Source organism: Jatropha curcas, chromosome 8 (genome assembly GCF_041381405.1).
Source record: "Jatropha curcas cultivar XTBG-Jc1 chromosome 8, XTBG_Jcur_1.0, whole genome shotgun sequence".
NCBI lineage: Eukaryota > Viridiplantae > Streptophyta > Magnoliopsida > Malpighiales > Euphorbiaceae > Jatropha > Jatropha curcas.
Genome location: NC_143158.1, coordinates 1,574,425 through 1,595,854, shown reverse-complemented (window position 1 = coordinate 1,595,854; position 21,430 = coordinate 1,574,425). Strand labels below are relative to the sequence as shown.

Below are 21,430 nucleotides of genomic sequence, written 5' to 3'. Positions count from 1 at the left end.
AGATTACGTTTTAGATTAGTTAGGTTTATTTCTTAACCGCCCGAATAATTTATTCTAGATCTTAAATTTTTTGTCAAGCCTGATCCATGCATTGCACACAATTCACCTAGTAATAATGAATAAAATTCAATTTGCCACCTCTAAATTATAAACAATATACATTTTGCTGAATAAGTAATTTTATTTATATAATTATCACTCAAATTATACATCAAAGGAATAAAAAGTCAAATTTTAATTGAAAAATTAATATTTGATTTAAAATAAAATATATTTAAAAATAATTTTTAAAAATTAATAATTAAATATTTTCTAATTCTATAATTTTTTTAAGAATAATATTAAATCTAATTATTTTTAAATCAAAAAGAGGAGACAACTGTAATACTTTGTTTAATAATTATTTTTGTATTTTTTTAAATCTGAATTTGAACTTTTTAAATAAAATTTCACTTAAAAAATATTACTAAAATTTAAATTATATATGTTTTTGAAGTTATGTAGTAAATTGTGTGCTATTCCTTGTAAGAATAACCTCAAAGGCTCAAACATAGTAAAAGGTAAAAAATCAAAAGAAACTTGTACACCGTTTTATTTTCCTTAACTTCTTTAGCGCCAATTTTATTTTACTTTCACTTTTGACGGAGCGGAATCCTCAACATGAATTCCCCCGTTTTTCATCTTCTTCCATTGTTTTCCGTTTTCTCCAATTAAAAACTACCACGATTCTCACCAACTAAACAATACCTCCAAATCCCTTACGTGTCAACTAACAAATGGAATAGGTTTATTATTCTCCTACACTCGATCTCTCAGCAGATCAAGTCCCATTAGACAATTCCATTCACACCGCTTTCATGGAAATTTTGGGTCTTTATTAATCTAACGGTGGACGACTGAACCATATTCCCTTTTCTATGAATTCCCATCGTCAGATTGTACTTTTCAACGTGAACCGTAGGATAAAAATGGGACGTAAATCCCACCATTGAATATACATGAAATTGAATTTCAAAATGTCTTGAGAGAGAGGGAGGAGAGACGAAGAAGGAAGAACAAAACCAAAGCGGAGCCACCCCTTTTACACATTAGTAGTCTCTCTTCCCTTTCTTTCTAATCAAACCTTCTTTGTCCCTCTCTACACTTTCTCTCCGTATGGTTTCTGTTTCTGTTTCTGTCTCTCTCAGGGATCGAACTGAAAGAAAAGAAACGTTTTTTATTTTTTTTATTTATTTATGTTGGCTTTAACTTCGGTTTGTAGTTTTCAGCTGATTAATCTTGCATTTGTTGTACAATTACTTGTTTTGGGGATTTTATGTCGAGGTTTTGGATCTGAAAGTTGGAGAATTTAAGCGTTTTTTTCAAATTTGTGGAATTATTGAAGGGAGGGGAATTCAGTGGATTAAGTTGAGAAATTGAAGATTTGGTGGTAATTTTAGTAATTTGGGAATTTGAATTTGATGGGGGAAGGAGAGGGAAGCGAATTCCCTCCAAAAAAGGCGGCGCAATCGGAGACGCAAGGGGGTTCGGATTTCCCTGCAAAGAAGCTAGCCAGGCAGCTGGATTTCACGCAAGGGAATGTTGTTTTACCAGACCATCCTCAATCGCAACAGCAGCCTGCCACGCTGCCACTGCCGCTAAAGCCGGTTGTCATTACTCCGCAGAGCCAACCCCAGCAGCAGCCTCTGCAACCGCAGGTGCTGTCCATGTCGGCAGCTCCGCCGCCACAGCAGCTTCCGCCAGTCAGGATTGTGTGAGTTTGTTTTTATTTTTTTTTTATTTCGACGTTATTGATTCTTCTGAAATGGGATTTCTTTTTCTTTCTACTTCTTTCTTTTTCTTTGGAGATTAGTGTGAGTTTGTGGTGTTGTGTCCTACGGGTTCACTGTGCAAGTTTGCAAATTTTGATTTTAATGAGTGTAAAGTTATCCAATTTGTGCGAGTTATGAGAGGAATTGATGTTCTTTTTAAAGGTTGGTATTAGAGTACTGAGTTACCATGTTTGGAAATTTTTGCGGGTCTGATTGGTGTTGCAATTTATATTACTTCCTTTTCTCATTCCCTCTAATTCAAATTTTGCCTTTTTTTTTTTCGGTTCGAGTATTGGTTTTTCCCCCATATATTTTTATTAAGGTTAGGGAGTTTCTTTCCTAAAAAAAAGAAAGACTGTTTTGTCATCAGACACTATGTGCTTCTCTAATTGTGGTTCATCGAGCTGCATTTTATAAATTCATTTTCACGGAGCTTGAATATGGAACACACCTTTGCAATTCAATTTAGTTTTTTCTTTTTGGAACTTTAGCTTTGTTTTAATGATAATAACAATGAACTTGACTTCTATGGATGTGGTTGCTTACTTCCATGTCACTGGATTCTTCCTTTTTATTTGATGATTAATTTTTGCTTAGGTGAGCCTGTACATTTCAAATCTGAGACAACTGTTTGTATAGCAAGGCCTATAACTACTTTATGACCATGTCATTATTTGAACTAGACATCAATCAAGAATCATAAACCGTTTATGTTACATGCTAACACATCGTTTTTTTTCCCAGAAAACCAGAATCCCCAAAATCAAAACCAAGACCGAATGCTGAGTTGAAAGATGGTACTCCAAAGAGGCAAAAACAGTGTAACTGTAAACACTCACGGTGCTTGAAGCTGTAAGTTCATCTTGATTATCAATGAAATTATGTTTTGCTCTTCTTAGGAATTGACATGCTGCCATGTTTCCTAATGGAATTGTCTCAAATGGCTGTCAGTACTGCTTAATTAGTGCTGGATTTGTTGCTGGTTTTTTTTTTCTTTATTAACTTATAAAGATGGGGTGCTGGAGTCAGTTTGTCCCACAGTTTTATTTGATCATAAAGCTAAAGAATTTTAATGCGTCTTTTCTCCTTCTTATGGCAAGGAATATTTACTTGCAATTTTTAAGGTAACACAACGGATGACAGCAATTATTGAACTAGCTATAAGCAATCTACTAATGAAGTATCAACTCTAAAATCATGGGAATTGGTTGTACTCTTCAGAAACAATATTGCAAACATATCAATAAATGAAATTCATGCCTCATGTAGATTTATGATTTGGAGGTGTCTAGAATGGCAGAAAGGAAGCTTTTCTGAAGGTTTTCTTTTAACTCCTGCCATACTTTTAGTCGAAGCAACAAACCTTTCACATTCACTGCAAACATTTTTTGTTGTCTTTTTTTATGTCAATTCTTACTCTTCGCTCCTTAGTACAAGATATTCACTGATATGAATCTAATTTTTCTTGACAAGGTATTGCGAATGCTTTGCATCTGGAACATATTGTGATGGGTGCAATTGTGTAAATTGTTATAACAATGTTGAAAATGAAGGTTTTAGGCGAGAAGCTGTGGAAGCCACTTTAGAGCGGAATCCCAATGCATTCAGACCAAAAATTGCTAGTAGTCCGCATGGAACACGAGATAGTCGGGTATATCAATTACAGTTTTCAGCAGGATATATTTTCTTATGTTGTGTGAATGAAGTATGAGTCACATTACAGTCCTTTTGGTTTCGATTTGATTCAATAAACTGTACGTCAATTTTTTTCGGTAATCTCTACTATAATTTTCTAACGGCTTGAACTTGGCATAAGTGTTGATACATTGGAAGATCAAACCTGAGAACCCATATTCTTTTAGGTGAGGTATGTGTCTGATACGGATGCTTTTGGATAATCACACAGTCGAAGCAACAAAGATCATTTTGTGAGAGCACTTGGCATGCATAGCCTTCACAATACAGTTTCGTGGAAATAAATGAACAAACGAAAATTCTTTTAATATCATATCCACTGTTGTTATTGTGAACTTTGTTTACTTGGGGAAATTTCATAATACAAGATTAATCCCTTGGTCCAATGATAAAAATTTTGGGATTTATGAAAAGAAACTTCATAAAAAATGCCAAAGGGTAGGAATAGAATGTCTTTGGTTCATGTTTTTCTTCTTATGGCTTTCCTTTGCAAGGATCATAACTGGGTAACAGTGTTCAGAGAAATTCATGTTACATGTTGTCGCATACTATTGAACTGAAATAAGTAGATTTCTGTTGATAGGAGTTTTTTTATGTGTTTTTGAGTTTTGACAAAGCGTATGGACCGGTTTGAAATAAATACAGGAGGAGAACGGGGAAGGATTAGTTTTGGGAAAGCACAACAAGGGATGTCACTGCAAGAAATCTGGATGCCTCAAGAAATACTGTGAATGTTTCCAAGCTAACATTCTTTGCTCTGAAAATTGCAAATGCATGGACTGCAAGAATTTTGAAGGAAGTGAAGAGAGGCAGGCTCTCTTTCATGGAGACCATGCCAACAACATTGCATATATCCAACAGGCTGCTAATGCTGCAATAACTGGAGCTATTGGATCTTCTGGCTATGCGTCCCCTCCGGTGTCCAAGAAGAGAAAAGGTCAGGAACTTTTATTTGGGCCAACAGTCAAGGATCCTAGGCCTGGAAATTTTCAACAGGTAAATTCCCTTTTGGTGTATTTTATTAGTCCCTCTATCATCTATACGAGAGGGTTTCATGGAAAATTTGATTTCTGAAAAATGGACCTGATGAAAGCTGTCCATATTTATTTTAGTAAGCTAATGATTTATTAGTAATTCTCCTTTTTAAAACCACACTTTGGTGGATTTTTGCTGGATTTAAAGCAAGTGGTTAAGTCAAAAGAGAGCCAAAAAAAAAAAAAAAAAAAAAAAAAGAAGAAGAAGAAAGAAAGAAAGAAAGAATGGAGAAAGCAAGATTTCCATAGTTCTTGCTTAGTATGGTTATTTTCTATCTGTTTGGATTATCCTTGTGTTTCTATTGCTGCTTGCTTCCAGTGTGAACTATTGAATCATGATCTTTGCCTAATGCTTTTATAATCTATAATAACAGTTAGCATGCCATCTTCATTTTCATCAGGCTCCCCATGTTAGGCCTTCTGCACCTTCCTCTTCCTTGTCCACCAATCCTGTTACTCGTGCCGGTACAGCTGCAGCTTTGGGGCCTTCAAAATTCACATACAGGTACAATGTCTTCATGAAGATATTAGCAATATTCATGTTTACAAAAACTAACCTTTATGTAATGATTGAAGGTCTCTATTAGCAGACATTATCCAACCACAGGATCTGAAGGAACTTTGCTCAGTTTTGGTGGTTGTGTCAGAAGAGGCTGCTAAGGCACTTGCAGGTGTGACGTTGATCCCTGTACATGAAAGTATTAAGCTACTAGTTCAGAATATCTATCACCAATATGTTTATGCCTCTGTAGTTTATCATGTATGTCTCTATCTGTGCACTGGTATGGCATTGCGCCTGGCTATAATCATCTTACTTGTGACTTGGGACCAGAATAACTCAATTTGCTGTGTTTGGGACCAAAATAATCTATAATCTTGGCTCGTCATATTTCTCAATTATTAAAAAGATATTGACTATACTCATCTAACTTTTCTTTTTTTTTATCCTTCCGTAAGTCTATATCTTAATTTGGCTAATTTTTACCTTTTGGGCCATTTTCATGAGTTGGAAACTCCATCTGTAACTTGAAAAATGAGTAATTTGCATAAGCACCACATGCAATGATGATTCCAAAATCAGCTTCATTCTAGCATTCTTAGGGATGTGGGCTTTCTTGTGGAAGAAATGGTGTTTGATGGTTGTATAGTTCATATGAAGATCTGGATTTGTCGTTTATTGATTTTGAAAATCAATATTATGGGATTATATAAAGCAAAACTCAAAATACATTTTCTTCCAAGCATAATGGTTGGCAGTATCTTTTTCATATTTCCTTGCCCCTTTTTCTCTAATTTTCTTCCAAATTCATTATCCTTGTAGGAACTGATTGGTTATTTGTAATTTTATTTACATTTTGGTTGGTCGTTCTCATCAATTCCCAAACGACTGATTGCTTATTTTTTATTTAGTAAAAAATCATTTGGCTTTTACTAGCTCATAAGTTACCTGGCTTGCAAAGTTCTTGTTATTGTTGGGTTTTGACGTTTTTTCTGACATTTTATCCACTACGAGGGAAGCAGTGGGCCTCATATATACGATTTTATGGCAATCTTATCTACGGAACAACATGTGATCAAAGGATTTTATGGTAATTCAGAGCATATTGCTAGACATCCAACTACTAGCCAATAGAGAATATGCTTTCTACTGGGTAGCTTTTATGCAAATTATAGCATTTTATTGCCTCAAAACTTGAGGAAATAATCGATATACAAGTGCACGTAGCCACCATTTTTAGGCTAATTAAATTTTCTTTTAAATTCTTTATACATCTAGACCAAAGAAATGCATCAGAAAAGCGTGTAGAGGATCAGACAGAAACTTCCCTTGCTTCATCAACTCAAGAAAGATTGCAGAGCCAGAAAGAAGCTGATGCTGAGAAAATTAATGCCTATGATTGTTCAATTGCAAACCAGGCTGATAAAGTTGGTCCTGATGGTTCCAGCTCAGATGGTGCTGATGTACCAAAAGGGAGGCCAATGTCTCCTGGAACTTTGGCATTGATGTGTGATGAACAAGATACAATGTTTATGACAGCTGCTTCCCCCAATAGGTTAACGGGCCATGGATGCAGCTTTACTTCACAGTTGCCTTGTGGACAGGGCATGACAGAGATTTATGCAGAGCAGGAAAGGATTGTTTTATCAAAGTTTCGAGATTGTCTTAATAGAATCATCATGTTTGGAGAACTAAAAGGCAAGTTTTTCACCTATTCTCTTCTCTGAATGTTGTATGCTAATAATTGTTATTGATTACTACTAAACATATATTACAGTTCACATTGAGCAACTAAGATTGTCCTTTTCTCAACTTTATTAGTATTCCTTTAGAAGCAAGCCTACACTGTGCTTTAAATCTTATTTTTACGGGAATAAATAAGCATATATGAAGTTGGGATATTTGGTTTTGTAAATATGTGAAGTGCATTATCTTAATGCTTATTATAAACGCTCTGTTCTTTCAGTGCATGAAAAATGGATGGTTTCTCTGCAATTAGAAAACATGCATGAACTACAATCAGTCAGATGTAATTTTCATGTCCCGCTGGTTATGTGCCAAGCATGCTTTCACAGGCCTTTATATGCTACAATTTTTTAAATTTGTGATTGTAGACAGGCTGAAGTTAGTTGACATGTTGTAAGGTCACAAGGAGTACATATTTTTGTTTATCATATTCTATGTTTACGTTACTTCTTCCGTCACTCGCTTACTTATCACTCTATCAGGAAGTAACGACATTTCCGTTCCAACAGAAACAAATTGTTCATCATTAGCCAGAACCGAACTTGGGAATCAAAGAGACCCTCTCGGCAATGGCACGGCAAATGCCATAGCTGAAACAGGAAATCTACAGGGTTATAGTAATGGTGTTACGAAACATGTTATTCCACCTACATCAAGGACAGGACAGATGGTTACTTCTATGGTTGCCACATCCAATGATGAGCTTCCAAAAATTCAGGCCCTCCCACAAAATGGTGACAACAAACCAAATACTTGAAACGAGCTGTAAAAAGATTTTCAAACCTGAAGAGTGGCCCAAGGTATGCTCCTGAATTTGGTCATTACTAGATCGATGTTCATTCTGGCTTTATCCTTGATGCAATATTGAGGTGGCATTGGGTCCTATTTTTGGAATTGACCAGGATCTGATTTATTTCTTACGCCATTAATATATTTCCGTATCAGTCATTCTGCTTCAGCCCCAACTGAAGTCCAGGTGGTGTAAATTGCAGAGCCTACAAATGCACAGGATATCATTTATATTATAACATGGCAATGACTATCACAGGTTGTATCTTTAGAAACTAGGAATTTTCTTGTTCTATTACACCGTTAGAAACGAATAACACATTTTATGATTTTTCATCAAATATGAAATCATGAGTTTGATCCTTTAGTAACTAGCATAGACCTTTTAGTTTATAGGTTTTTCTACTTGCCACATTCACAGGATAGTTCCCTAAGCATATCTATGCTTGCTGGGGATAATATTTCATAGTGGAGTTCTTGTTCAATGAGTTAAGCTTTTTCTCTTTTAAATGTATATTCTCTTGGGGACAATATTAATGCTCCTGCTTGAAGGGCGTTTCATGACAATTGTCCTATCATGCATGGATGTACAGATTGTTTCCTGTAAAAAAATTGAACTTCACTGCTCCTATTTTTGGTGAATGACTCGAAAAGGTGAAAAAAGAGAAGGAAATGGAGCTGTATGTTTATGAAATGATCCTGGCTTTAGATGGTGTAATTGCAATGCCTTTGTACAATTGGTGGAGTTAATTTCTATTGAAGATCAGATTTTTTCAGCCAAAAAATGGAAATGGCAACCTGAAGACAACAAGCACAATGTTACAGTTGGACCTCCAGCCATATCACTGAGGGCTTAACCCAAGATCAAAGTAGTGATAGGCGCAATGGGAGGTTTGAATTTTGCTGGGAAACGAAGAAACTTAGCTGGCTGCACCTTAAAATTGAACCCTTTTGTTTTTTGTGATGATAAATTTTCTAAGGAAGGGTGACTTTCCTTTGGACAATTATACCTGCCAAATAGGGTAATATTCTTGATCCTTTTCGGCAGTCACAAATTAGCGGTTTTGTGGCCCATTTGGCGGACCACCAGCACTCCAGTTCAACGATAAGCCCAAGATATTACTCAAACGTTGGGCTTTCAGTCATGAATATGTACCACTGTAATATTCTAATTTAGAAATACTTTAGGATTGTAATTTGACTAGAATGGATTGAAATGATCCTTACTCTAATTTCATTTTAGAATATTTAAAATTTAAAAATGCGTTTCATTCTATTTTATTTTAGATGTAAAGTTTTATATTTGACTTTGAAATCTCAAAATTCTAAAATTTCTTGCCTTAATAAATAAAAATTTTCAAATCCAATAATGAGTGCTTTTTTTACGTAAATACAGTTTTTTTTTTAAATTTATTGGAGGTTTTTATGGGCCAAAATAATATTAGGGCTACACAACAGGGTAATCTTTCTCTTGGCTTATCAAATTGATGAAAATACTTGTGGTCGAGAGGATTCAAATTTAAAACCTTACACTCTTTACATAGACAAACCAAACTACTTGATTGATTTGTCTAAATATAGTTTAAAATATTGATATGACAATTTAATTATTGAACGAATATCTAAATTTAATATCAAAGAGGATTTATTTATTCTCTTGGAAAAATATTTATAATTAATTTATTTAAATATAATTAGAAATTTTAAAATAAAAATTTGGAATATGAAATTAATTTTTAAATTCCACTCCATATTCTATATACCAAATTTTAAAAATTAAATCCCATTTTTGATTTTTATATTCTAAATTTTATTTCAAATTAAAACTTTGATTTAAAATTTCAGTTTGAAAGGAAATATCAAATATACCAAGTCAAATTACATCCTGTTAGTAGCCTAGACAAGTAGTAGTTTCCTTGTTAGTGTTCGCATTCGTGGGGTTGCAACCCAAGGAAACTATTTCTTGCCATTTGAATTTTCCTGAAAAGTTTCCTCGTGTGTTTACAAAGCAATTTCTTGTTTTTTAAATGACATGATTATTTATTTTCTAATAAACAATAAAGTAAAAAAAAAAAAATTCATCCTAATTGAATTTTTTTTTACCAAACAAACATTGCAATAACTTGTATCCGGCGCAATTCTTTCCGTCTAATAATTTAAAATTTTAATAATATTGCAATTAACTGAAAAAACAACTTTTGAAATTTGATTTGAATAACTAAGATCGCTGTTAATACAAGGAAACAAAAAACATTTATTTTGGCTGAGGCTCACAATGCTTGAGCGGTACTTTTAATACAGAAATTGCAGCCTACATGCGCGACCTTGATGATGATGATGGTGACGAAGCTGGGGCACTCTGCATATTGAAAAAAAAAAAAAAAAAAGTCAAACTTTATAATTATAAATACATTAATCAGTTTTTATCATTAATCCATCAAGTGAAGTTAAAGAAAGCAACCGTAAATCAGTAAAAATAATTGCAAGAACAATAAAAAGCAGCAGAATATGGCTCTTACCAACGGCATGCCTTTCAAAGCCCTTTCTTCCAAATACTTCGATGGTTTGTAGAAGTTGCCATATGATTGAGACCATTTCTTCAGGCTTGCATATATATGTTTAGCTCCAACTAAGTCTGCCCAAAAAACAATGCCACCACTGCCACAAAAGATAGATTAGCATCAGATATTGAACCAGGACGATCTTGCCTTCAACTCTTGAATATCAGACATCAAATCAAATTATTTGCCAGAATTTTTAGTGGAAATTGTGGTCACCATATTCGGGGGTGAAAGACTCGGCTGATTGCCAACTACCTTTAAAAGCCAAAGTTCATGAAAGAACTAAAGATTTCGTATCTGTAAAATAGTGCAGGCAGTCATAACTCACCTTCCATTTTAAGATGAATATCCCCGTAAAGATTTCACAATCTAATTTTGAACTACGTGAAAGGTACTTAAAATTAAACTTGTACCATGCTATAGAAACACAGCACATCTGCAAGGCCTTGCAACTCATGTAGACAATAGTAATGCTGAAGTATCTACACTAATCCTCAACTGAGAGAGAACAACATGTTCCCATGTACAAAAGCAGAGGAAACTTTTACAGAAAGATGTTATTAACAAAATTACTCACCGATAAGATGGGAAACTCATTCCAAGAACAGAGGCAGTGTCAAGATCTGATGCTCGAACTACCACTCTCTCATCCAGAACACGACATGCTTCATTTACTACTGGAAATAGGACCATTTCCAATATCTCTTGGTCAGTAATATTTATAGGCTGCCAGACATTCCAGCAAACATACATTAGAAAACCTTCCACTGAAGCTACAAAAAACCAGCTATAATTCTCCTACAGCATACTTTAAAATGCAAGCGCACCCACAATATCATTTTAAAGCATTACAACATCGCATACTATTATCACAGATTTTAATAACTGTCAAAAAAAGGTACCTTTCCATTAGGCATAATATTGGTAAGCCTCCTACACTCCTCAATGATTGGTAGCACTGAAGGATCAGGTTTTGGCTTCCTCCCCTTCTCATGAATGTAGTATCCTTTCCCACTGTTTTTACCTAAAACCACAAATGTGAATATCAAGTCCTTATAATAAGAATGACAGCTGACAAACCATAGAACTACCCTAAACAAAGAAGTAAGTATGGTTTAAATGAAATGAAATTTTTTTTTACCATTTCGTCCACTTTTAATTAGAAGCTCAACTAAAGGAGATGAGAATGTACGATCAGGAAATGCATTAGCAAACTCTTTCATCGTTGCAACAAAAACTCCATATCCAGCTAAATCCTGAAGTCTGCAAATGTAGCCATAGAGACACATAATTTATCATTGCATATCTTGAACACATCAACAAGCGTGCATGCCCATGCCTGGATCAAAGGATGACTACTTTGATGCAGGAGGCAATTCTTAATATCGGTAAACATAATTTCCAAGGGTAGGTCCTTGAATAGTTTTTACAATCCAGAGGATTTTATTTCCTTGAATGTTAGTTTACTTAAATAGGATACAGGATAATTTATGGGAAAAAAATGTATAAAAGGCTTTCCCTGAAATTTTAGGATTCAGGTCAATAAAATTTATAGTTCATAGGTGTTCAAAGTCCAAGTCTTTATTCTGATCTAGGTTTTCTTTTGTTTGTTCGAAGTTTTTTTTTTCTCTGACTGCATACATTGTCTCTTGTCCAAAGTACTTCTAACCCCAGCTTTTCATAATCTTAATGCTGTGCCAGTGTGCTGAAATTGGAAAAATAATTATGGTCTGACTGAAAACACAGCCCAAATTAGTAAAGAGATGCTGCAGCATATTATATATGACATCAAAACCATGCAAAAGCTGAATATAAGATCAAGAAGTTACTGGAAAGGGCCCATAGGGAGGCCAAAATTGGAGATAACCATGTCAATTCTGAACAGATCCACACCTAAGCTGACCAGAATCAGTGCACCTTGTGTATAGGGGAAAAAAGTGCGGTTGACTGCAAAACCAGTGCAGTTACCCACCACAACAGGAACTTTCTTTATAGATTTCCCAACTGTCAAGAGATCAAGAATTGCTTGTGCAGAAGTGTTGTCTGTGCGTACAATCTCCAGAAGAGGCATTATGTGAGCAGGACTGTCCATAAATGAGCGATATTAAGCAAAGCGTAGATAAAAACCCATCAGAGTATAAAGAGCTTTATTATAATAGGACATAATTAAACTGAGAATACAATATTTAAATAGGCTAACTAACATAACAAGGCACTATTGCCGCAGTTAAATCTTTCCTAAGGAATCATATTTCCCCACATAATGTACTCTTATAACCAAAGTACAGTCTAATAATCCCCCTCTCCACCCCGAACTTAACAATATACACTCTAACAATCCCTCTCTCTGCCCTGAACTTAACAAAACTCGAGGGGGAAGTGCAGCAAATGGATAAAACCTTCACTGTAGTTCAGTGAATTGAAGTAACCGAGCATCTTATAGAAAAGCCATTAGAAATTTCAATCACCTAAGAAAGCCCCATACCCAAAAAGTGTTGAGTCTTAACATATGCAGCACTGCATTTATTACATAGATGGGCAGATGGGTGACACGTCAATTCCTGCTCTGATATCCAAAAAAGGACAGAAAATTTTAAAATCTATATACAACTAATACAAGGTATTGTGGAAAGATGGAAAAATCAGGATTAATATTTTATTTGAGATATATAATTCAACCTATAACGTTTCTTGCTCCAGAAAAGGAATCAATAGATGACATAAGCATAGGATTCTTCAGAAATGGTGAAAAGATTATATATTTGACCAGAGGATAACTTATTTAGACCACCTATATAAAGATCCCAAAAGGAGATAATTTAAATAGCTGCATTGATTTGAGATATACAAAGCTTATGTCAGGATGTTTGGACTGATTGTAAAATGTATGCTCAGAACAAAAAGAAATAGATCTAACCTGAAAAAGTGTGCACCTATAATGCGATCTTGAGCACTGGTCTTTTCTCCAACAAGATTGAGGTCAATAGTAGATGTATTTGTTGCCAAGATGCAATGAGGAGGGCAGACCTTCTCAATTTCACTAAAAATTTTTTGTTTCAAAGGAATGCTTTCAATAACTGCCTGGAAATTGAAGTAACAGAATCAAACAACTTTTGATAAAGACAACAGTCTTGCAATTTATGTGGAGAAACAAACTTATAAGTAAGCAGCAAACACAATCAACAAATCACAATTGGGCAAATATAAAATAAACCACCATTGACAGTTATATCTGTATGTATACACTCACACAAAATAACTTAACTACTTAATAATAAAAAAAAGACTTGTATTTGTTGCCAAGATGCAATGAGGAGGGCAGACCTTCTCAATTTCACTAAAAATTTTTTGTTTCAGAGGAATGCTTTCAATAACTGCCTGGAAATTGAAGTAACTGAATCAAACAGCTTTTGATAAAGACAACAGTCTTGCAGTTTATGTGGAGAAACAAAGTTACAAGGAAGCAGTAAACACAATCACCAAATCACAATTGGGCAAATATAAAATAAACCACCATCCACAGTTATATCTGTATGTATACACTCACACAAAATAACTTAACTACTTAATAATAAAAAAAAAGACTTGAAGAAATTCCCACCTCTATGACCATATCAACATCTTTGAGGTCTGAGTAGTCCAATACACCTTTGAGCATTGAAAGGGCTTTGTCTGCCTTATCCCGTGCCAACATCCTTCTTGTTACGAGGTTCTGAATATTTGCTGTCAAGTGAAATAACTTGTTATGAGTTCTTCAAACATGAAGATAAACTACTAAGGTAAGATTTAAGAATTCATATATTTTCGGAGAATATTTGGCCTAACCCCACTCTCTGCTTCTTGTTTAATGTTTTAAGAGTTCTGAATACAGGTTTTCTGGTTGGTCATGTGGACAGAATATGCTTACTAAACTCTGCACTGAGAAGGAGATTGTTTCATCAAACAATATCCTTCCCAAATGGAGACATTATATTTTACTAAATCAGTATTTTAACTGTCAATCTAATGGCATAATAACTACCTTCTATTATCTTTATTCCTTTGGAAAGATATTCAGAATTAATTTCTTTTAGAACAACATGTATGTTGCTCATGATAAGAGCTGTAGCTATGCCAGAACCCATTAGACCTCCACCAATGACAGCAACTTTCTTTATTTCCCTTGGTTTGAGCCCAAGATCAGTGACATTGGGCACCTGCCAAAATTAAGAAAAAAAAATTGATGAGATCAAAGAAGTTAAGTAATACTAGTTGCCTATTATGTGCAAATCAACAAACATATTTTACTAAATTACATAAAAGAGAAAAAAAATAATAATGTAAATGAATGATAAGAGATGCAAGGTAAAAACGAGAAAAGAATGCTATCCTATCTTCTGCACACCAAAAGTTCAAATTTCCCATGGCCATGGTAACTAGAAAAGGAGATTTGCACGGGAAAACTAAAAACTATAAGAAATCAGATGTTAAATACTATGAAAAGGTATCAAAACCCATGAAAATACTTCTTAAAGTATCTTCTAAACCATCCAGGAATAGAGCTTAGAGAGTTACTGCATACATGCAGTTTTGTTGTCACATGTTGAACACAATGGAAAAACTCATTCCTGGCTCCAAAAATTTCTACATACTCTGGGATAGGAAATCCCAAGTATCATGAAGCAAGAGACTGCTCAACCAGCACATGGTTACTGCAAGGAAAGCAATCCAACTAAACAATAAAAATTGAGAAAGCAAAATGAAACCCATCCGAAATGTATTTCAAACCATACACATAAAGCTGGACGTAAGATATATCCATGGAAGTTGGTAAATTCACAAATTTTATGACTAGGATCATCAACAACTACCAACTAACAACCAGCTCGGGCTCAATTCAAAAGCCAAGATTATAGACTGTGATTTGTGTATTGTACCTTCGATGTTGCACGCTGGGCAAAGAAGGCATGAATAAGACCTTTAGAAGTGTCTGTCAAAACTAACTCCTTGAATACTTTTTCTTCCTGCAATAAAATTTATCCATTGGCGTGCACATTAAGAAAATTAAGTCAAAATAACCACCATGCTTGTGGAAATAAGCTTGTGACATGAAAGAAAAAGTCAATTATTGCACAAATGCACACCTCAAAACAAAAGCAAGCATAAGAGGAAGATTCCACAATCACTGAAAATTTAATACAGGTAAACAATTTAATATATCTAGTTTAACAAACTGTATGTCTCCAGCCCAGGAATACCTTTAGAACTCCATAATATCCTCCATGAACAATGCCTTCCTCAATTACATCAAGGCATGCTTGATGCTGAGGCAGATTTGGGGCAGTCTTCTTGGCATGTTCTCTGGCAGCTTTCAATAATTCACGTGCTTCAGAAAGGGAACCAATTTTGTCTACATTATGAAGAGAACGCAACCATGGTTTTCGCCTTTCTTTGATGTCTAAAGCCCATTGCCGAGATACTTTCAGCAGTTCTTGAGAAGACACAACGGCATCAACAAGACCTAGCTTCTTCCCCTCTTCAGACATGATCGGTTTGGATGACTAGAATACAAATGATTAAAACATTATATAAAAACATTGCTGAAAAATTTTGGACCAGTGAAAGCATTACTAATGCATAATTTACAAATTTAGACGATGAAGAACAAGATTCCAACTAGGTCCACACTATACAGAATATGTAATGTGGTCTCACTTTTCCAAACAGCATAATAGATTAACTACTGATGCAAACTTCCATGGCAGAAAGAATTAAGCTGCCATCATGAAGCTCCAGAGACTCCCTCATTTTTTCTGTTCTGTTTCTTTTTTTTTTCTTTTTTTTCTCTTCTCTATCCCATATCAATCACTGAGGAATGGTTTATTCGCAAGTTTTCTCTGATTTAATCGAGAGAGGATTTACCAGCATCATTTGAATGGCCTTTGACAGTCCTACAAGCCTTGGAAGTCGTTGCGTTCCTTAAGAGAATGCGCAGAGTTATAACATTTTAGTCACAGTTGCAAAGTCGAAAATCAAAGATTAAAAAGTTCATTCAAATATGAATACTTGTGTTTTTTCCCACCATCCAAGTGTTTATCTAGGCAACCATTTATACCTCCAAAACCAGGAATTATTCCAAGTGACAACTCTGGCAATCCAAGTTGGGTTTTAGGTGCAACAATGCGTGCATGGCATCCCTGCAAAAGTATAATTACAATGAGCAGCTGTAGAAACAGTAAACATAATGACAATCAAAATGAAGTTGCTAAGAACCACTGCTTGATTGAAAACACGAACCATTGCTAGTTCTAAGCCACCTCCAAGCGCTAATCCTTCCACAGCAGCAACAACAGGCTTCTTACAATCTATAAAAATAAAAGAACAAAATAAAGCACACAAATGTCATGGACTCGTGGCCCCTCAAAAAAAAAAAAAAAAAAAAAAAAAATCTACAAAATTCATTTTAAAATGTCAAAATGAGCCCAGGAGATCATAAGGTTTAAGTAGGACATGTACCTTCAACTAAATTGATCAAAAGATCAACGGATACACTAGGGAGAATTGAAGCATTCCCTGCACACCACGAACCATAACAATAGGTAACTTTAAGTAATCAACTCGAGAAATAACTTGTAAACAACTTGCGGTTTTTGAACAGAAATAGCAAACTAAATCAACCCATACCAGTCTGGTGAACGGTCTGCATGATGTTGATGTCCAAACCACCACAAAACTTTCCATTCTTGCCTTCACCAAATAAGAGAGATATGATCGTCAACAAAATGTTAAACAGGCATCAATTATACAAGAAAACATTCAATTCAAGAGCAAAAAAGTAGTTTACAAGATTCCGAACAGAAATTTTAGCAAACAACATAATTCATGATTATCATATGGAGTATTAGATTAAAAATTTCAATAACAAAACAATCGAATGAATTCTTCTTCAAAAGTAATCGTTCACCAGTCACAACGGCGGCCTGAATATCGTTCCTCCTCGCGACCTCCTGGAACTTCTCCTTCAACCCCTCAAGAACTGCCCGCCAAAATTGGAGAAAACGAATCACCAAAAAAAATAATAATAAACAAAAAAAACCTTTGCAGATTCATATGGAGAAAGTATGTTATAATTGAAGAGAAAAGAAGAAATCAATGAATCATTACTTGGAAAGGCTAAGGCATTAACAGGAGGATTGGAAATGGAGATGACTGCAACGCCGTCGTTTCCAACCTCCATGGTTATACTTATATGAGGTTTTGCCATGACTCTTCGAGAAATGGAGATTCTGATTCTGGGTAATGTTGTTTGCCAATAAATTAGCTGGTCAAGAAGCAGAAGAAGATGATGAAGTAAAGGGAAATGATGAAGCAGAGCACTTGCAAGGAAGAATCGTAACGTCCTTGGTTTGGTCTTATCTATTTATACATGATAAAAACGAGACTTTCCTTCAGCAGTGTGAAAGTTGACTGACAAATTGACAACCATCTCTCATGTTCCCCGTTTCGTGAAAGTTACGCCCCTGTCGTTTAGCGCGTGGAACATGACGGTAGAGGAAGTGGTGGGGATGGGAGGCGGAATTGGAATAGGACAACTCAGGTGAGGTTGCCGTAGTTAATGATGATGAGGTGTGCAGATGTGATTGGATCAATTTGGTAGGGGATTTGCATTTGTCCAATTACTAACCATATATAGATTGGTAGTAACTCTTGGTGGCTCCACGTGATAATGACTTTTTTGGTTATTATATATCGTGAGTGGAAATAATTGGCAAATTGCCTTGCAAACGGCGTCGTTCTTCTCTTACCTACCTTCTTTTTGACCGATCCACCAACATTCACATTGTGGCTAGTCTAGTTCTAAAGAAATTCAATCACGACAATCATAATCATAAATAAATATGTTTTGCATTCTTAAAAAACAAAACACAGCACATGAAAATATAGTTTAATCATAAATACATGAAAATAAATTTGAATTTGAATTCTCTTTTTTTTAATATAAATAAAAAATAGGACGTTAAATGATTAAAAAAAATATCAAATAAATGTTTTGATGATTGTTTTTGCTTCACTTAAAAATATACCTTAAGCGGTTAGCAGAATAAAAGAAATGATTCTAAAAAGGAAACTTTGTGTGAGCATGTCAATTATAAATAAATAAATAAAGAAATTCAAAATTTTATATAAAAATAAAAAAGAAAGAAATATCTTTTTATTTTAACTTCTACATAATAATAATAATAACAATAATAAGATAGATTTTTTTTTTATCAATTCACTTTATTTCAATTTACTTTTTCTTTCTTTTTTTTTGGAATTTTCTCCATTAACAATCACGAAAAATATTTTGTTGAAATGTTTTCTTAATTAGTATTAATTTGGTTTTGACGGCAGTTAACTTAATAAGTGATTGAGTTGACGAAGAATGACCACTGGAGGAACAAACCTAATTACTATAAAGGGAACGACTTGTCGTTTGCTGAGATGTGGAATTTGCAAGTTACATTCAGCCTCAATCATTTCGAGCTTCGAAGTCTCCTTATTTTCTTACCATCGAGCTACAAAGATCGCTACAGCTCGGATAAAAACCCTACAATTACAGATTACAACACAAAGTTCACAGCAAGAAACAATGGCGTCCTCTAAAGTTGTCTCGAGGTTATCCTCTCGGTTAAAGCTGGTCGCTTTCAAAATCAGGAACAAGTCGCTTTCTCCGCAACCGTTTTCGCTCAATTCGAGTTGCTCTACCTCTCAGCCTTCGCTTTCTACAAGACGCCTCTCAAGGTAGGATCTTTTAGTTTGCGCTTCTCCAAATTCCGCCTAGCAAGTTTTCAACTTTTTTAACAGGCAGTGACATTGTCATTTTATAATTTGTTTAAATGATTGGTTTTTATGGATAGATTACCTCTCGAATTGAGTTGTGTGGGATCAATGATGCCATTGCACAGCGCGCTAGCTTCGGCCAGATTAGTATCGAGCTTGTCCAGTGAATCTGATAGCTGGGCTTTAGTGCCTCAAGGTGTTTTCTTTTGGATAATTTGATTTTTCGAAGGCTATTTGTGTTGCAGTTTTCGATGTATTTAAGATTTGTTAGTCTATTTGATGCAAAAGTGCTTGAGAAACAGTATGATCAGAATTCAAGTTTTATGCACGCCACCTGTTTGTTGTTTTACACACACACACTCAAAAAAAAAAAAAAAAAAAAGAGAAAAAGAATCTGCTTTATTTGTAATCTTGTGAATTGGGCTGCTCGTTTAATAAAAAAAGAAAATAGTGATACTGCTTTTTAAACTATCTAAATGCAGTTTAGGATGTTATGTTAGGAGGAATAATCATGAAGGTTGACACACACATCAATATTGATTGGTGTTTGATAAATGGTTAAGCATGTATTTGATAGTTGATTCAAATTATTTTGATTTATTGACTTTTGGTTTCCGTGATAAGTTTGTTGCACTTCGCTTTTGTTATATAACTTTTTTTAGGTCTATGCAACTTGAACGAGTTGATACACATATTTCTGTTAAAATTTATTACTTCTATCATGAACTTGTTAATCAGTCTTAATCTTTGGTCAATGCATCACATTAGTCCATTTTTTTTAGCCCTTTTATTTCTTTGAAGAAGAGAATAGGTGGAGGGTCATGATGGTTCTAGACAATTCCATATATTCGGATAGTTTTGGTTGGTTTAAGTTCTGATTAATTTGTGCAGTATTAGTTATTTGGCTGTGTTGCGGTTGATTGATCAGTTGAATGTCTCTCTGTTGACTGCAAATGAGCTTGTGTGGAACAGTGGAAGGAAGTGCGGTTATTTATTTTTAAGTTTATCTTGAAAGTTCTGTTCCTTGCTACAAGAGGAGCGTGTAACCTTTCTTGATAATTCTTGTTAAGAGTAATTTACAGATTAAAAACTATCATGTTTGCAAACAATTGAATGATTGGTAATTATGTATATTCTGATGTAGTTTCTGGTGAGACTTGATGGCCAAGTGTGCCATGTTCTGCTCTTTGCTTGTAAAAAATTGTGAGAACAGTTGAACAAAAACATAAACAGAGCCCGAGCCTATTCACCATTGACAAAGCTACCCATATCCTGCCAGTCAATTACTGTAACTTTTCAAAATCTGCATATTTCTAATCTGAAGAAGGTGTCATTATGAGCTGTACTTTCCATTAGATAACATCACACATGGCAATATGCTTCATAATTTCATGGAAATCAATTGTCTGCTCAAATACTAATTTTCTTTTTCTAAAACTATTTTTCAGGTGTCTCAATGCCTTTATGACAGTCTCTTGCACAGCAATTGTTGGTGAGGAAAGCCAAAAATGGATGTTGGAGTTCTTGTTTCGGTTTTTTTATGATTTTACAACCTAAAGTTTGGAAAAGATCAGTGACTAAAAAATGACACCAGTTAGGACCAGATTTATTCTGTTCATGATCTTCAATTATCATTTTCCTGGTTCACCAACTCTTTTGTAATGACTATATCCAGGAGGCTGGTTAGAAATTTTTGTTCAATCACGATGCATTATTATGCATTCACTTTTATGATAGTTGCAGGTGACACTAGTATTAAACAATCTCTCTTACTGCTCTTGTACTCACTCTTGGAGGTATGCAGTTACACACTTTGTAATAATTTGTTTTCAGCTCATCACTTGCGATCATTCAGGTATTTCATTTGGCAAGCCAATCATAGAAATTTACTATTTAGCATTTGCTTTATTTTTAACTATCCAAAAGAGGGCCAAACAGTCCTAGCTAGATAGATACTCAGAGTGATTTGGCATTCACTCAAGACTCAACTTACAGGTTACAGCTGAGTGGTTTTCTCAGTGCAATTCCTCTTGTTTTTTTCTTTCTTGTCCAAAATTTCCTATAGACAGGCCATTGTAAACCACTCCAGGTCTCCAACTATCCTTCAGGCTTCAGCGTGCATTTAATATTATTGATTTAATCTTGTCGTAAAACACTCATTTTGCTACAGGGCTTATATACCAGTTGGCGTGCAAAAACAGTGAGGATGGGCTTTAATAATGAGTTTATTAAGAAAAAAAATTGGTGATATTAAAATTGAAATGGAAAAAATTATGAAATTTTTTTTGTTATGGGTGTGGAAAATGCAAATTTTTTCTTGAATTTAATGATTCAACTGTATTATTTAACTAATTAATAATTAATTATCACCCGCAAATTGCTTCTTTTCTCCGCTTTGTTTGTTTCGCACGCTTGAATTTTGATTTTTTTTTTTTCTGAAATGTCAAGGAAGATAACTAAATTAAATTTGGATATTTACCAACTCGGGCATGC

At 34.6% G+C, this 21,430-nt stretch overlaps 3 protein-coding genes across 7 annotated transcripts; 2 read left to right on the top strand and 1 right to left on the bottom strand.

Moving 5' to 3' along the window:
- The first annotated feature begins 1,016 nt into the window (after positions 1 to 1,016).
- LOC105637742 (Tesmin/TSO1-like CXC domain-containing protein) lies at positions 1,017 to 8,836 on the top strand. Of its 5 annotated transcripts, none has more exons than XM_089725041.1 (9): positions 1,017 to 1,753; positions 2,556 to 2,663; positions 3,285 to 3,462; positions 4,152 to 4,502; positions 4,942 to 5,045; positions 5,117 to 5,211; positions 6,318 to 6,737; positions 7,268 to 7,585; positions 8,229 to 8,836. In XM_089725041.1, exons 1-8 carry the CDS (start codon positions 1,461 to 1,463, stop codon positions 7,540 to 7,542), a joined length of 1,824 nt encoding a protein of 607 aa, XP_089581167.1. In that variant the 5' UTR covers positions 1,017 to 1,460; the 3' UTR covers positions 7,543 to 7,585; positions 8,229 to 8,836. The 5 variants fall into 5 exon arrangements, with proteins under 5 accessions (XP_089581167.1, XP_089581166.1, XP_089581165.1 ...); XM_089725040.1 differs by lacking the exon at positions 8,229 to 8,836 and adding an exon at positions 7,731 to 8,088; XM_089725039.1 differs by lacking the exon at positions 8,229 to 8,836 and adding an exon at positions 7,688 to 8,088.
- Positions 8,837 to 9,753: 917 nt separating this feature from the next.
- Positions 9,754 to 17,530, bottom strand: AIM1 (Enoyl-CoA hydratase/isomerase family). The gene is made up of 18 exons (XM_012221329.4): positions 17,279 to 17,530; positions 17,079 to 17,150; positions 16,799 to 16,861; positions 16,631 to 16,687; positions 16,412 to 16,479; positions 16,230 to 16,311; positions 16,037 to 16,092; positions 15,373 to 15,675; positions 15,052 to 15,138; positions 14,157 to 14,331; positions 13,737 to 13,858; positions 13,053 to 13,216; positions 11,965 to 12,219; positions 11,277 to 11,398; positions 11,038 to 11,159; positions 10,713 to 10,861; positions 10,094 to 10,232; positions 9,754 to 9,933 (listed from the first exon to the last, which is right to left on the bottom strand). Exons 1-18 carry the CDS (start codon positions 17,376 to 17,378, stop codon positions 9,886 to 9,888), a joined length of 2,184 nt encoding a protein of 727 aa, XP_012076719.2. The 5' UTR covers positions 17,379 to 17,530; the 3' UTR covers positions 9,754 to 9,885.
- A 1,102-nt stretch (positions 17,531 to 18,632) lies between these two features.
- Positions 18,633 to 20,795, top strand: LOC105637740 (uncharacterized). Its single transcript, XM_012221326.4, has 3 exons — positions 18,633 to 18,898; positions 19,015 to 19,133; positions 20,386 to 20,795. Exons 1-3 carry the CDS (start codon positions 18,747 to 18,749, stop codon positions 20,403 to 20,405), a joined length of 291 nt encoding a protein of 96 aa, XP_012076716.1. The 5' UTR covers positions 18,633 to 18,746; the 3' UTR covers positions 20,406 to 20,795.
- The last annotated feature ends 635 nt before the right edge of the window (positions 20,796 to 21,430 follow it).

Coding starts and splice junctions, on each gene's coding strand:
- LOC105637740 (XM_012221326.4), top strand. CDS start 18,747: ATGGCGTCCTCTAAAGTTGTCTCGAGGTTATCCTCTCGGTTAAAGCTG. Junction 18,899..19,014: donor TCTACAAGACGCCTCTCAAG/GTAGGATCTTTT, acceptor TTTTATGGATAG/ATTACCTCTCGAATTGAGTT. Junction 19,134..20,385: donor CTGGGCTTTAGTGCCTCAAG/GTGTTTTCTTTT, acceptor ACTATTTTTCAG/GTGTCTCAATGCCTTTATGA.
- AIM1 (XM_012221329.4), bottom strand. CDS start 17,378: ATGGCAAAACCTCATATAAGTATAACCATGGAGGTTGGAAACGACGGC. Junction 16,480..16,630: donor TTTGATCAATTTAGTTGAAG/GTACATGTCCTA, acceptor TTATTTTTATAG/ATTGTAAGAAGCCTGTTGTT. Junction 11,160..11,276: donor AATTAAAAGTGGACGAAATG/GTAAAAAAAAAT, acceptor TTGTGGTTTTAG/GTAAAAACAGTGGGAAAGGA.
- LOC105637742 (XM_089725041.1), top strand. CDS start 1,461: ATGGGGGAAGGAGAGGGAAGCGAATTCCCTCCAAAAAAGGCGGCGCAA. Junction 2,664..3,284: donor CACTCACGGTGCTTGAAGCT/GTAAGTTCATCT, acceptor TTTCTTGACAAG/GTATTGCGAATGCTTTGCAT. Junction 6,738..7,267: donor CATGTTTGGAGAACTAAAAG/GCAAGTTTTTCA, acceptor TCACTCTATCAG/GAAGTAACGACATTTCCGTT.